We start from the raw sequence: 15,055 nt of genomic DNA on the forward strand, positions 1-15,055 counted from the left end.
CAGTGTATATTACTAGCACTACTGCATATATCCTGTACTGTACAACCAGTACATTGTATAACCTGTACCGTACACCCCCAGTGTATATTACTAGCAGTACTGCATATATCCTGTACAACCTGTATCATACACCCAGTACAATGTATAACCTGTACCGTACACCTCCAGTGTATATTACTAGCAGTACTGCATATATCCTGTACAACCTGTATCATACACCCAGTACATTGTATAACCTGTACCGTACACCCCCAGTGTATATTACTAGCAGTACTGCATATATCCTGTACTGTACAACCTGTATCATACACCCAATACATTGTATAACCTGTACCGTACACCCCCAGTGTATATTACTAGCAGTACTGCATATATTCTGTACAACCTGTATCATACACCCAGTGCATTGTATAACCTGTACCGTACACCCCCAGTGTATATTACTAGCAGTACTGCATATATCCTGTACAACCTGTATCATACACCCAGTACATTGTATAACCTGTACCGTACACCCCCAGTGTATATTACTAGCAGTACTGCATATATCCTGTACAACCTGTATCATACACCCAGTACATTGTATAACCTGTACCGTACACCCCCAGTGTATATTACTAGCAGTACTGCATATATCCTGTACAACCTGTATCATACACCCAGTACAATGTATAACCTGTACCGTACACCTCCAGTGTATATTACTAGTAGTACTGCAAATATCCTGTACAACCTGTATCATACACCCAGTACATTGTATAACCTGTACCGTACACCCCCAGTGTATATTACTAGCAGTACTGCATATATCCTGTACTGTACAACCTGTATCATACACCCAATACATTGTATAACCTGTACCGTACACCCCCAGTGTATATTACTAGCAGTACTGCATATATCCTGTACTGTACAACCTGTATCATACACCCAGTACATTGTATAACCTGTACCGTACACCCCCAGTGTATATTACTAGCAGTACTGCATATATCCTGTACTGTACAACCTGTATCATACACCCAGTACATTGTATAACCTGTACCGTACACCCCCAGTGTATATTACTAGCAGTACTGCATATATCCTGTACAACCTGTATCATATACCCAATACATTGTATAACCTGTACCGTACACCTCCAGTGTATATTACTAGCAGTACTGCATATATCCTGTACTGTACAACCTGTATCATACACCCAGTACATTGTATAACCTGTACCGTACACCCCCAGTGTATATTACTAGTAGTACTGCATATATCCTGTACTGTACAACCTGTATCATACACCCAGTACATTGTATAACCTGTACCGTACACCCCCAGTGTATATTACTAGCAGTACTGCATATATCCTGTACAACCTGTATCATACACCCAGTACAATGTATAACCTGTACCGTACACCCCCAGTGTATATTCCTAGCAGTACTGCATATATCCTGTACAACCTGTATCATACACCCAGTACATTGTATAACCTGTACCGTACACCCCCAGTGTATATTACTAGCAGTACTGCATATATCCTGTACAACCTGTATCATACACCCAGTACATTGTATAACCTGTACCGTACACCCCCAGTGTATATTACTAGCAGTACTGCATATATCCTGTACAACCTGTATCATACACCCAGTACATTGTATAACCTGTACCGTACACCCCCAGTGTATATTACTAGCAGTACTATATATATCCTGTACTGTACAACCTGTATCATACACCCAGTACATTGTATAACCTGTACCGTACACCCCCAGTGTATATTACTAGCAGTACTGCATATATCCTGTACTGTACAACCTGTATCATACACCCAGTACATTGTATAACCTGTACCGTACACCCCCAGTGTATATTACTAGTAGTACTGCATATATCCTGTACAACCTGTATCATACACCCAGTACATTGTATAACCTGTACCGTACACACCCAGTGTATATTACTAGCAGTACTATATATATCCTGTACTGTACAACCTGTATCATACACCCAGTACATTGTATAACCTGTACCGTACACCCCCAGTGTATATTACTAGCAGCACTGCATATATCCTGTACAACCTGTATCATACACCCAGTACATTGTATAACCTGTACCGTACACCCCCAGTGTATATTACTAGCAGTACTGCATATATCCTGTACAACCTGTATCATACACCCAGTACATTGTATAACCTGTACCGTACACCCCCAGTGTATATTACTAGCAGTACTGCATATATCCTGTACTGTACAACCTTTATCATACACCCAGTACATTGTATAACCTGTACCGTACACCCCCAGTGTATATTACTAGTACTGCATATATCCTGTACAACCTGTATCATACACCCAGTACATTGTATAACCTGTACCGTACACCCCCAGTGTATATTACTAGCAGTACTGCATATATCCTGTACAACCTGTATCATACACCCAGTACATTGTATAACCTGTACCGTACACCCCCAGTGTATATTACTAGCAGTACTGCATATATCCTGTACTGTACAACCTTTATCATACACCCAGTACATTGTATAACCTGTACCGTACACCCCTAGTGTATATTACTAGTAGTACTGCATATATCCTGCACTGTACAACCTGTATCATACACCCAGTACATTGTATAACCTGTACCGTACACCCCCAGTGTATATTACTAGCAGTACTGCATATATCCTGTACTGTACAACCTGTATCATACACCCAGTACATTGTATAACCTGTACCGTACACCCCCAGTGTATATTACTAGTAGTACTGCATATATCCTGTACTGTACAACCTGTATCATACACCCAGTACATTGTATAACCTGTACCGTACACCCCCAGTGTATATTACTAGCAGTACTGCATATATCCTGTACTGTACAACCTGTATCATACACCCAGTACAATGTATAACCTGTACAGTACACCCCCAGTGTATATTACTAGCACTACTGCATATATCCTGTACTGTACAACCAGTACATTGTATAACCTGTACCGTACACCCCCAGTGTATATTACTAGCAGTACTGCATATATCCTGTACAACCTGTATCATACACCCAGTACAATGTATAACCTGTACCGTACACCTCCAGTGTATATTACTAGCAGTACTGCATATATCCTGTACAACCTGTATCATACACCCAGTACATTGTATAACCTGTACCGTACACCCCCAGTGTATATTACTAGCAGTACTGCATATATCCTGTACTGTACAACCTGTATCACACCCCCAATACATTGTATAACCTGTACCGTACACCCCCAGTGTATATTACTAGCAGTACTGCATATATCCTGTACAACCTGTATCATACACCCAGTACAATGTATAACCTGTACCGTACACCCCCAGTGTATATTACTAGCAGTACTGCATATATCCTGTACTGTACAACCTGTATCATACACCCAGTACATTGTATAACCTGTACCGTACACCCCCAGTGTATATTACTAGCAGTACAGCATATATCCTGTACAACCTGTATCATACACCCAATACATTGTATAACCTGTACCGTACACCCCCAGTGTATATTACTAGCAGTACTGCATATATCCTGTACTGTACAACATGTATCATACACCCAGTACATTGTATAACCTGTACCGTACAACCCCAGTGTATATTACTAGTAGTACTGCATATATCCTGTACTGTACAACCTGTATCATACACCCAGTACATTGTATAACCTGTACCGTACACCCCCAGTGTATATTACTAGCAGCACTGCATATATCCTGTACAACCTGTATCATACACCAAGTACATTGTATAACCTGTACCGTACACCCCCAGTGTATATTACTAGCAGTACTGCATATATCCTGTACTGTACAACCAGTACATTGTATAACCTGTACCGTACACCCCCAGTGTATATTACTAGCAGTACTGCATATATCCTGTACTGTACAACCTGTATCATACACCCAGTACATTGTATAACCTGTACCGTACACCCCCAGTGTATATTACTAGTAGTACTGCATATATCCTGTACTGTACAACCTGTATCATACACCCAGTACATTGTATAACCTGTACCGTACACCCCCAGTGTATATTACTAGCAGTACTGCATATATCCTGTACTGTACAACCTGTATCATACACCCAGTACAATGTATAACCTGTACAGTACACCCCCAGTGTATATTACTAGCACTACTGCATATATCCTGTACTGTACAACCAGTACATTGTATAACCTGTACCGTACACCCCCAGTGTATATTACTAGCAGTACTGCATATATCCTGTACAACCTGTATCATACACCCAGTACAATGTATAACCTGTACCGTACACCTCCAGTGTATATTACTAGCAGTACTGCATATATCCTGTACAACCTCTATCATACACCCAGTACATTGTATAACCTGTACCGTACACCCCCAGTGTATATTACTAGCAGTACTGCATATATCCTGTACTGTACAACCTGTATCATACACCCAATACATTGTATAACCTGTACCGTACACCCCCAGTGTATATTACTAGCAGTACTGCATATATCCTGTACAACCTGTATCATACACCCAGTACAATGTATAACCTGTACCGTACACCCCCAGTGTATATTACTAGCAGTACTGCATATATCCTGTACTGTACAACCTGTATCATACACCCAGTACATTGTATAACCTGTACCGTACACCCCCAGTGTATATTACTAGCAGTACTGCATATATCCTGTACTATACAACCTGTATCATACACCCAGTACATTGTATAACCTGTACCGTACACCCCCAGTGTATATTACTAGCAGTACAGCATATATCCTGTACAACCTGTATCATACACCCAATACATTGTATAACCTGTACCGTACACCCCCAGTGTATATTACTAGCAGTACTGCATATATCCTGTACTGTACAACCTGTATCATACACCCAGTACATTGTATAACCTGTACCGTACAACCCCAGTGTATATTACTAGTAGTACTGCATATATCCTGTACTGTACAACCTGTATCATACACCCAGTACATTGTATAACCTGTACCGTACACCCCCAGTGTATATTACTAGCAGTACTGCATATATCCTGTACAACCTGTATCATACACCCAGTACATTGTATAACCTGTACCGTACACCCCCAGTGTATATTACTAGTACTGCATATATCCTGTACAACCTGTATCATACACCCAGTACATTGTATAACCTGTACCGTACACCCCCAGTGTATATTACTAGCAGTACTGCATATATCCTGTACAACCTGTATCATACACCCAGTACATTGTATAACCTGTACCGTACACCCCCAGTGTATATTACTAGCAGTACTGCATATATCCTGTACTGTACAACCTTTATCATACACCCAGTACATTGTATAACCTGTACCGTACACCCCTAGTGTATATTACTAGTAGTACTGCATATATCCTGCACTGTACAACCTGTATCATACACCCAGTACATTGTATAACCTGTACCGTACACCCCCAGTGTATATTACTAGCAGTACTGCATATATCCTGTACTGTACAACCTGTATCATACACCCAGTACATTGTATAACCTGTACCGTACACCCCCAGTGTATATTACTAGTAGTACTGCATATATCCTGTACTGTACAACCTGTATCATACACCCAGTACATTGTATAACCTGTACCGTACACCCCCAGTGTATATTACTAGCAGTACTGCATATATCCTGTACTGTACAACCTGTATCATACACCCAGTACAATGTATAACCTGTACAGTACACCCCCAGTGTATATTACTAGCACTACTGCATATATCCTGTACTGTACAACCAGTACATTGTATAACCTGTACCGTACACCCCCAGTGTATATTACTAGCAGTACTGCATATATCCTGTACAACCTGTATCATACACCCAGTACAATGTATAACCTGTACCGTACACCTCCAGTGTATATTACTAGCAGTACTGCATATATCCTGTACAACCTGTATCATACACCCAGTACATTGTATAACCTGTACCGTACACCCCCAGTGTATATTACTAGCAGTACTGCATATATCCTGTACTGTACAACCTGTATCACACCCCCAATACATTGTATAACCTGTACCGTACACCCCCAGTGTATATTACTAGCAGTACTGCATATATCCTGTACAACCTGTATCATACACCCAGTACAATGTATAACCTGTACCGTACACCCCCAGTGTATATTACTAGCAGTACTGCATATATCCTGTACTGTACAACCTGTATCATACACCCAGTACATTGTATAACCTGTACCGTACACCCCCAGTGTATATTACTAGCAGTACAGCATATATCCTGTACAACCTGTATCATACACCCAATACATTGTATAACCTGTACCGTACACCCCCAGTGTATATTACTAGCAGTACTGCATATATCCTGTACTGTACAACCTGTATCATACACCCAGTACATTGTATAACCTGTACCGTACAACCCCAGTGTATATTACTAGTAGTACTGCATATATCCTGTACTGTACAACCTGTATCATACACCCAGTACATTGTATAACCTGTACCGTACACCCCCAGTGTATATTACTAGCAGCACTGCATATATCCTGTACAACCTGTATCATACACCAAGTACATTGTATAACCTGTACCGTACACCCCCAGTGTATATTACTAGCAGTACTGCATATATCCTGTACTGTACAACCAGTACATTGTATAACCTGTACCGTACACCCCCAGTGTATATTACTAGCAGTACTGCATATATCCTGTACTGTACAACCTGTATCATACACCCAGTACATTGTATAACCTGTACCGTACACCCCCAGTGTATATTACTAGTAGTACTGCATATATCCTGTCCTGTACTGTACAACCTGTATCATACACCCAGTACATTGTATAACCTGTACCGTACACCCCCAGTGTATATTACTAGCAGTACTGCATATATCCTGTACTGTACAACCTGTATCATACACCCAGTACAATGTATAACCTATACAGTACACCCCCAGTGTATATTACTAGCACTACTGCATATATCCTGTACTGTACAACCAGTACATTGTATAACCTGTACCGTACACCCCCAGTGTATATTACTAGCAGTACTGCATATATCCTGTACAACCTGTATCATACACCCAGTACAATGTATAACCTGTACCGTACACCCCCAGTGTATATTACTAGCAGTACTGCATATATCCTGTACTGTACAACCTGTATCATACACCCAGTACATTGTATAACCTGTACCGTACACCCCCAGTGTATATTACTAGCAGTACTGCATATATCCTGTACTATACAACCTGTATCATACACCCAGTACATTGTATAACCTGTACCGTACACCCCCAGTGTATATTACTAGCAGTACAGCATATATCCTGTACAACCTGTATCATACACCCAATACATTGTATAACCTGTACCGTACACCCCCAGTGTATATTACTAGCAGTACTGCATATATCCTGTACTGTACAACCTGTATCATACACCCAGTACATTGTATAACCTGTACCGTACAACCCCAGTGTATATTACTAGTAGTACTGCATATATCCTGTACTGTACAACCTGTATCATACACCCAGTACATTGTATAACCTGTACCGTACACCCCCAGTGTATATTACTAGCAGTACTGCATATATCCTGTACAACCTGTATCATACACCAAGTACATTGTATAACCTGTACCGTACACCCCCAGTGTATATTACTAGCAGTACTGTATATATCCTGTACTGTACAACCTGTATCATACACCCAGTACATTGTATAACCTGTACCGTACACCCCCAGTGTATATTACTAGTAGTACTGCATATATCCTGTACTGTACAACCTGTATCATACACCCAGTACAATGTATAACCTGTACCGTACACCCCCAGTGTATATTACTAGCAGTACTGCATATATCCTGTACTGTACAACCTGTATCATACACCCAGTACATTGTATAACCTGTACCGTACACCCCCAGTGTATATTACTAGCAGTACTGCATATATCCTGTACTGTACAACCTGTATCATACACCCAGTACATTGTATAACCTGTACCGTACACCCCCAGTGTATATTACTAGCAGTACTGCATCTAGCCTGTACTGTACAACCTGTATCATACACCCAGTACATTGTATAACCTGTACCATACACCCCCAGTGTATATTACTAGCAGTGCTGCATATATCCTGTACTGTACAACCTGTATCATACACCCAGTACATTGTATAACCTGTACCGTACACCCCCAGTGTATATTACTAGCAGTACTGCATATATCCTGTACTGTACAACCTGTATCATACACCCAGTACATTGTATAACCTGTACCGTACACCCCCAGTGTATATTACTAGTAGTACTGCATATATCCTATACTGTACAACCTTCATCATACACCCAGTACAATGTATAACCTGTACCGTACACCCCCAGTGTATATTACTAGCAGTACTGCATATATCCTGTACTGTACAACCTGTATCATACACCCAGTAAAATGTATAACCTGTACCGTACACCCCCAGTGTATATTACTAGTAGTACTGCATATATCCTGTACTGTACAACCTGTATCATACACCCAGTACATTGTATAACTTGTACCGTACACCCACAGTGTATATTACTAGCAGTACTGCATATATCCTGTACTGTACAACCTGTATCATACACCCAGTACAATGTATAACCTGTACCGTACACCCCCAGTGTATATTACTAGTAGTACTGCATATATCCTGTACTGTACAACCTGTATCATACACCCAGTACATTGTATAACCTGTACCGTACACCCCCAGTGTATATTACTAGCAGTACTGCATATATCCTGTACTGTACAACCTGTATCATACACCCAGTACATTGTATAACCTGTACCGTACACCCCCAGTGTATATTACTAGTAGTACTGCATATATCCTATACTGTACAACCTTCATCATACACCCAGTACAATGTATAACCTGTACCGTACACCCCCAGTGTATATTACTAGCAGTACTGCATATATCCTGTACTGTACAACCTGTATCATACACCCAGTACAATGTATAACCTGTACCGTACACCCCCAGTGTATATTACTAGTAGTACTGCATATATCCTGTACTGTACAACCTGCATCATACACCCAGTACATTGTATAACCTGTACCGTACACCCCCAGTGTATATTACTAGCAGTACTGCATATATCCTGTACTGTACAACCTGTATCATACACCCAGTACATTGTATAACCTGTACCGTACACCCCCAGTGTATATTACTAGTAGTACTGCATATATCCTATACTGTACAACCTTCATCATACACCCAGTACAATGTATAACCTGTACCGTACACCCCCAGTGTATATTACTAGCAGTACTGCATATATCCTGTACAACCTGTATCATACACCCAGTACAATGTATAACCTGTACCGTACACCCCCAGTGTATATTACTAGCAGTACTGCATATATCCTGTACTGTACAACCTGTATCATACACCCAGTACAATGTATAACCTGTACCGTACACCCAGTACATTATATAACCTGTACCGTACAACCCCAGTGTATATTACTAGCAGTACTGCATCTAGCCTGTACTGTGCCAGGTGTGTGACCTCCTCCTATACCCTCAAGTATACACCCTGGTGCCAGCTGTCTGCCCCCACCTCCCTCCTGTAACCCCTGTGCCAGCTGTGTGCCCCCCCCCTCCTGTACCAGCTGTGTGCCCCACACCTCCCTCCTGTACCAGCTGTGTGCCCCACACCCACCTCCTGTACCAGCTGCGTGCCCCACACCTCCCTCCTGTACCAGCTGTGTCTCACACCTCCCTCCTGTAACCCCTCTGCCAGCTGTGTGCCCCACACCTCCCTTCTGTACCAGCTGTGTGCCCCACACCTCCCTCCTTTACCGGCTGTGTGCCCCACACCTCCCTCCTGTACAAGCTCTACCAGCAGTGTGCCCCACAACTCCCTCCTGTAACCCCTGTGCCAGCTGTGTGCCCCACACCTCCCTCCTGTACCAGCTGTCTCACACATCCCTCCTGTGCCAGCTGTGTGTCTCACACCTCCCTCCTGTACCAGCTGTCTCACACCTCCCTTCTATACCAGCTGTGTGTCTCACACCTCCCTCCTATACCAGCTGTGTGTCTCACACCTCCCTCCTGTACCAGCTGTGTCTCACACCTCCCTCCTGTACCAGCTGTGTGCCCCACACCTCCCTCCTTTACCAGCAGTGTGCCCCACAACTCCCTCCTGTAACCCCTGTGCCAGCTGTGTGCCCCACACCTCCCTCCTGTACCAGCTGTCTCACACTCCCTCCTGTACCAGCTGTCTCACACCTCCCTCCTGTACCAGCTGTGTGTCTCACACCTCCCTCCTGTACCCCCTATGCCAGCTGTGTGCTCCACACCTCCCTCCTGTACCAGCTGTGTGTCTCACACCTCCCTCCTGTAACCCCTGTGCCAGCTGTGTGCCCCACACCCCCCTTCTGTAACCCCTGTGGGCCCCACACCTCCCTCCTGTACCAGCTATGTGTCTCACACCTCCATCCGGCACCATCTGTGTCAGCTGTGTGCCCCACACCTCCCTCCTGTACCAGCTGTGTGCCCCACACCTCCCTCCTGTACAAGCTCTACCAGCAGTGTGCCCCACAACTCCCTCCTGTACCAGCTGTCTCACACATCCCTCCTGTGCCAGCTGTGTGTCTCACACCTCCCTCCTGTACCAGCTGTCTCACACCTCCCTCCTATACCAGCTGTGTGTCTCACACCTCCCTCCTATACCAGCTGTGTCTCACACTCCCTCCTGTACCAGCTGTGTGTCTCACACCTCCCTCCTATACCAGCTGTGTGACTCACACCTCCCTCCTGTAACCCCTGTGCCAGCTGTGTGCCCCACACCTCCCTCCTGTACCAGCTGTCTCACACCTCCCTCCTGTAACCCGTGCCAGCTGTGTGCCCCACACCTCCCTCCTGTACCCCCTATGCCAGCTGTGTGCCCCACACCTCCCTCCTGTACCAGCTGTCTCACACATCCCTCCTGTGCCAGCTGTGTCTCTCACACCTCCCTCCTGTACCAGCTGTCTCACACCTCCCTCCTATACCAGCTGTGTGTCTCACACCTCCCTCCTATACCAGCTGTGTCTCACACCTCCCTCCTGTACCAGCTGTGTCTCACACCTCCCTCCTGTACCAGCTGTGTCTCACACCTCCCTCCTGTACCAGCTGTGTCTCACACCTCCCTCCTATACCAGCTGTGTGTCTCACACCTCCCTCCTATACCAGCTGTGTGTCTCACACCTCCCTCCTATACCAGCTGTGTGCCCCACACCTCCCTCCTGTACCCCCTATGCCAGCTGTGTGCCCCACACCTCCCTCCTGTACCAGCTGTGTCTCACACCTCCCTCCTGTACCAGCTGTGTGTCTCACACCTCCCTCCTATACTAGCTGTGTGTCTCACACCTCCCTACTATACCAGCTGTGTGCCCCACATCTCCCTCCTGTACCAGCTATGTGTCTCACACCTCCCTCCTGTACCAGCTGTGTCTCACACCTCCCTCCTATACCAGCTGTGTGTCTCACATCTCCCTCCTATACCAGCTGTGTGCCCCACACCACCCTCCTGTACGCCCTATGCCAGCTGTGTGCCCCACACCTCCCTCCTGTACCAGCTGTGTCTCACACCTCCCTCCTGTACCCCCTATGCCAGCTGTGTGCCCCACACCTCCCTCCTGTACCAGCTGTGTGTCTCACACCTCCCTCCTGTACCCCCTGTGCCAGCTGTCTCACACCTCCCTCCTGTAACCCGTGCCAGCTGTGTGCCCCACACCTCCCTCCTGTACCCCCTATGCCAGCTGTGTGCCCCACACCTCCCTCCTGTACCAGCTGTGTGCCCCACACCTCCCTCCTGTACCCCCTATGCCAGCTGTGTGCCCCACACCTCCCTCCTGTACCAGCTGTCTCACACATCCCTCCTGTACCCCCTATGCCAGCTGTGTGCCCCACACCTCCCTCCTGTACCAGCTGTGTCTCACACCTCCCTCCTGTACCCCCTATGCCAGCTGTGTGCCCCACACCTCCCTCCTGTACCCTCTGTGCCAGCTGTGTCCTCACCCCCGCCCTCAGTTCACCCCTCACCCCCGGCATGTCTCACCGCGGCTGGCACTACCCTTCTTGCTGGCCGCGTTGCTCCGACGGGCCCGAGGCATATTTGATCCCAGCAGCTGTCGGGCAGCGTGCCGTGTGTATCTCGCTTGCCTCAGAGTCCTCTGGGCTCGGCCGACGCACGTACTGCTGGGAGCTGTAGTTCAACGACATTCACCTCCCTCACAGTTCGAGCTACGTGAGAACTACAAGTCCCGGAAGCTAATGCGCGAATTGCGTACACCGGCAGCTCTGGCGCGGGGCATGCCGGGATGTGTAGTGTCTGATGCTGAGGCGGGTGACCCACGTGACCACACATTATCCAGCGTGCAGCGCGGCTGACGGGAGGTGGAGGAGAGTGTCAGTCAGAGCCTGAGCCCTGACTGAGGCGGAGATGTGGTGTAATAATGGTAATAGCCAGTGTCATATATATACACCACAACTCCTATTTCTCTGACGTCCTAGTGGATGCTGGGGACTCCGTAAGGACCATGGGGATAGCGGCTCCGCAGGAGACTGGGCACAGCTAAGAAAGATTTAGGACTACCTGGTGTGCACTGGCTCCTCCCACTATGACCCTCCTCCAGACCTCAGTTAGAATCCTGTGCCCGGCTGAGCTGGATGCACACTAGGGGCTCTCCTGAGCTCCTAGAGAGAAAGTATATTTTAGGTTTCTCTAACGTCCTAGTGGATGCTGGGAACTCCGAAAGGACCATGGGGAATAGCGGCTCCGCAGGAGACTGGGCACAACTAAAAGAAAGCTTTTAGACTACCTGGTGTGCACTGGCTCCTCCCACTATGACCCTCCTCCAAGCCTCAGTTAGATTTCTGTGCCCGGCCGAGCTGGATGCACACTAGGGGCTCTCCTGAGCTCCTAGAAAGAAAGTTTATTTTAGGTTTTTTATTTTACAGTGAGACCTGCTGGCAACAGGCTCACTGCATCGAGGGACTAAGGGGAGAAGAAGCGAACCTACCTGCTTGCAGCTAGCTTGGGCTTCTTAGGCTACTGGACACCATTCGCTCCAGAGGGATCGACCGCATGGAACTGGCCTTGGTGTTCGTTCCCGGAGCCGCGCCGCCGTCCCCCTTACAGAGCCAGAAGCAAGAAGAGGTCCGGAAAATCGGCGGCAGAAGACATCAGTCTTCACCAAGGTAGCGCACAGCACTGCAGCTGTGCGCCATTGCTCCTCATACACACTTCACACTCCGGTCACTGAGGGTGCAGGGCGCTGGGGGGGGCGCCCTGAGCAGCAATAAAAACACCTTGGCTGGCATATATATTACAATATATAGCCCCAGAGGCTATATATGTGATAAATATCCCTGCCAGAATCCATAAAAAAGCAGGAGAAAAGTCAGCGAAAAAGGGGCGGAGCTATCTCCCTCAGCACACTGGCGCCATTTTCTCTTCACAGTGCAGCTGGAAGACAGCTCCCCAGGCTCTCCCCTGTAGTTTGCAGGCTCAAAGGGTTAAAAAGAGAGGGGGGGCACTAAATTTAGGCGCAATATTGTATATACAAGCAGCTATTGGGAAAAATTCACTCAATATAGTGTTAATCCCTAAATTATATAGCGCTCAGGTGTGTGCTGGCATACTCTCTCTTTGTCTCCCCAAAGGGCTGTGTGGGGTCCTGTCCTCAGTCAGAGCATTCCCTGTGTGTGTGCGGTGTGTCGGTACGGCTGTGTCGACACGTTTGATGAGGCTTATGTGGTGGCGGAGCAGATGCAGATAAATGTGATGTCGCCCCCTGTGGGCCGACACCAGAGTGGATGGATAGGTGGAAGGTATAAACCGACAGTGTCAACTCCTTACATAAAAGGCTGGATGACGTAACAGCTGTGGGACAGCCGGCTTCTCAGCCCGCGCCTGCCCAGGCGTCTCAAAGGCCATCAGGGGCTTAAAAACGCCCGCTCCCTCAGATGGCAGACACAGATGTCGACACGGAGTCTGACTCCAGTGTCGACGAGGTTGAGACATATACACAATCCACTAGGAACATCCGTTACATGATCCCGGCAATAAAAAATGTGTTACACATTTCTGACATTAACCCAAGTACCACTAAAAAAGGGTTTTATGTTTGGGGAGAAAAAGCAGGCAGTGTTTGGTTCCCCCATCAAATGAGTGAATGAAGTGTGAAAAAGCGTGGGTTCCCCCGATAAGAAACTGGTAATTTCTAAAAAGTTACTGATGGCGTACCCTTTCCCGCCAGAGGATAAGTTATGTTGGGAGATATCCCCTAGGGTGGATAAGGCGCTCACACGTTTGTCAAAAAAGGTGGCACTGCCGTCTTAGGATACGGCCACTTTGAAGGTACCTGCTGATAAAAAGCGGGAGGCTATCCTGAAGTCTGTATTTACACACTCAGGTACTAGACTGAGACCTGCAGATAGTGCTGCTGCAGCGTGGTCTGTGACCCTGTCAAACAGGGATACTATTTTGCGAACATAAGAGCATATTAAAGACGTCGTCTTATATATGAGGGATGCACAGAGGGATATTTTGCCGGCTGGCATCCAGAATTAATGCAATGTCCATTCTGTCAGGAGGGTATTAGAGACCCGACACTGGACAGGTGATGCTGACTTTAAAAGGCACATAGAGCCTTATAAGGGTGAGGAATTGTTTGAGGATGGTCTCTGGGACCTCGTATCCACAGCAACAGCTGGGAAGAAAATTTTTTACCTCAGGTTTCCTCACAGCCTAAGAAAGCACTGTATTATCAGGTACAGTCCTTTCGGCTTCAGAAAAGCAAGCGGGTCAAAGGCGCTTCCTTTCTGCACAGAGACGAGGGAAGAGGGAAAAAGCTGCACCAGTCAGCCAGTTCCCAGAATCAAAATTCTTCCTCTGAGTCCACCGCATGACGCGGGGGCTCCACAGGCGTAGCCA

General features: G+C 46.2%; 1 protein-coding gene and 1 long non-coding RNA gene across 3 annotated transcripts in view; one reads left to right on the top strand and one right to left on the bottom strand.

Moving 5' to 3' along the window:
• Positions 1 to 12,424, bottom strand: part of IFRD2 (interferon related developmental regulator 2) — a 137,926-nt gene extending 125,502 nt beyond the window's left edge. The window contains exon 1 of one of the 2 annotated variants that reach the window (XM_063941400.1): positions 12,176 to 12,424. In XM_063941400.1, the coding sequence (XP_063797470.1) occupies positions 12,176 to 12,230 (55 nt within the window). In that variant the 5' untranslated portion in view covers positions 12,231 to 12,424. The remainder of the gene's footprint in view (positions 1 to 12,175) is intronic. The other variant, XM_063941401.1, reaches the window with a different exon arrangement.
• A 24-nt stretch (positions 12,425 to 12,448) lies between these two features.
• LOC134958664 (uncharacterized) overlaps positions 12,449 to 15,055 on the top strand; it is a 52,019-nt gene continuing 49,412 nt past the window's right edge. The window contains exon 1 of the long non-coding RNA XR_010187087.1: positions 12,449 to 12,575. This is a non-coding gene — a long non-coding RNA (uncharacterized LOC134958664). The remainder of the gene's footprint in view (positions 12,576 to 15,055) is intronic.

Source organism: Pseudophryne corroboree, chromosome 9 (genome assembly GCF_028390025.1).
Source record: "Pseudophryne corroboree isolate aPseCor3 chromosome 9, aPseCor3.hap2, whole genome shotgun sequence".
Taxonomy (NCBI): domain Eukaryota; kingdom Metazoa; phylum Chordata; class Amphibia; order Anura; family Myobatrachidae; genus Pseudophryne; species Pseudophryne corroboree.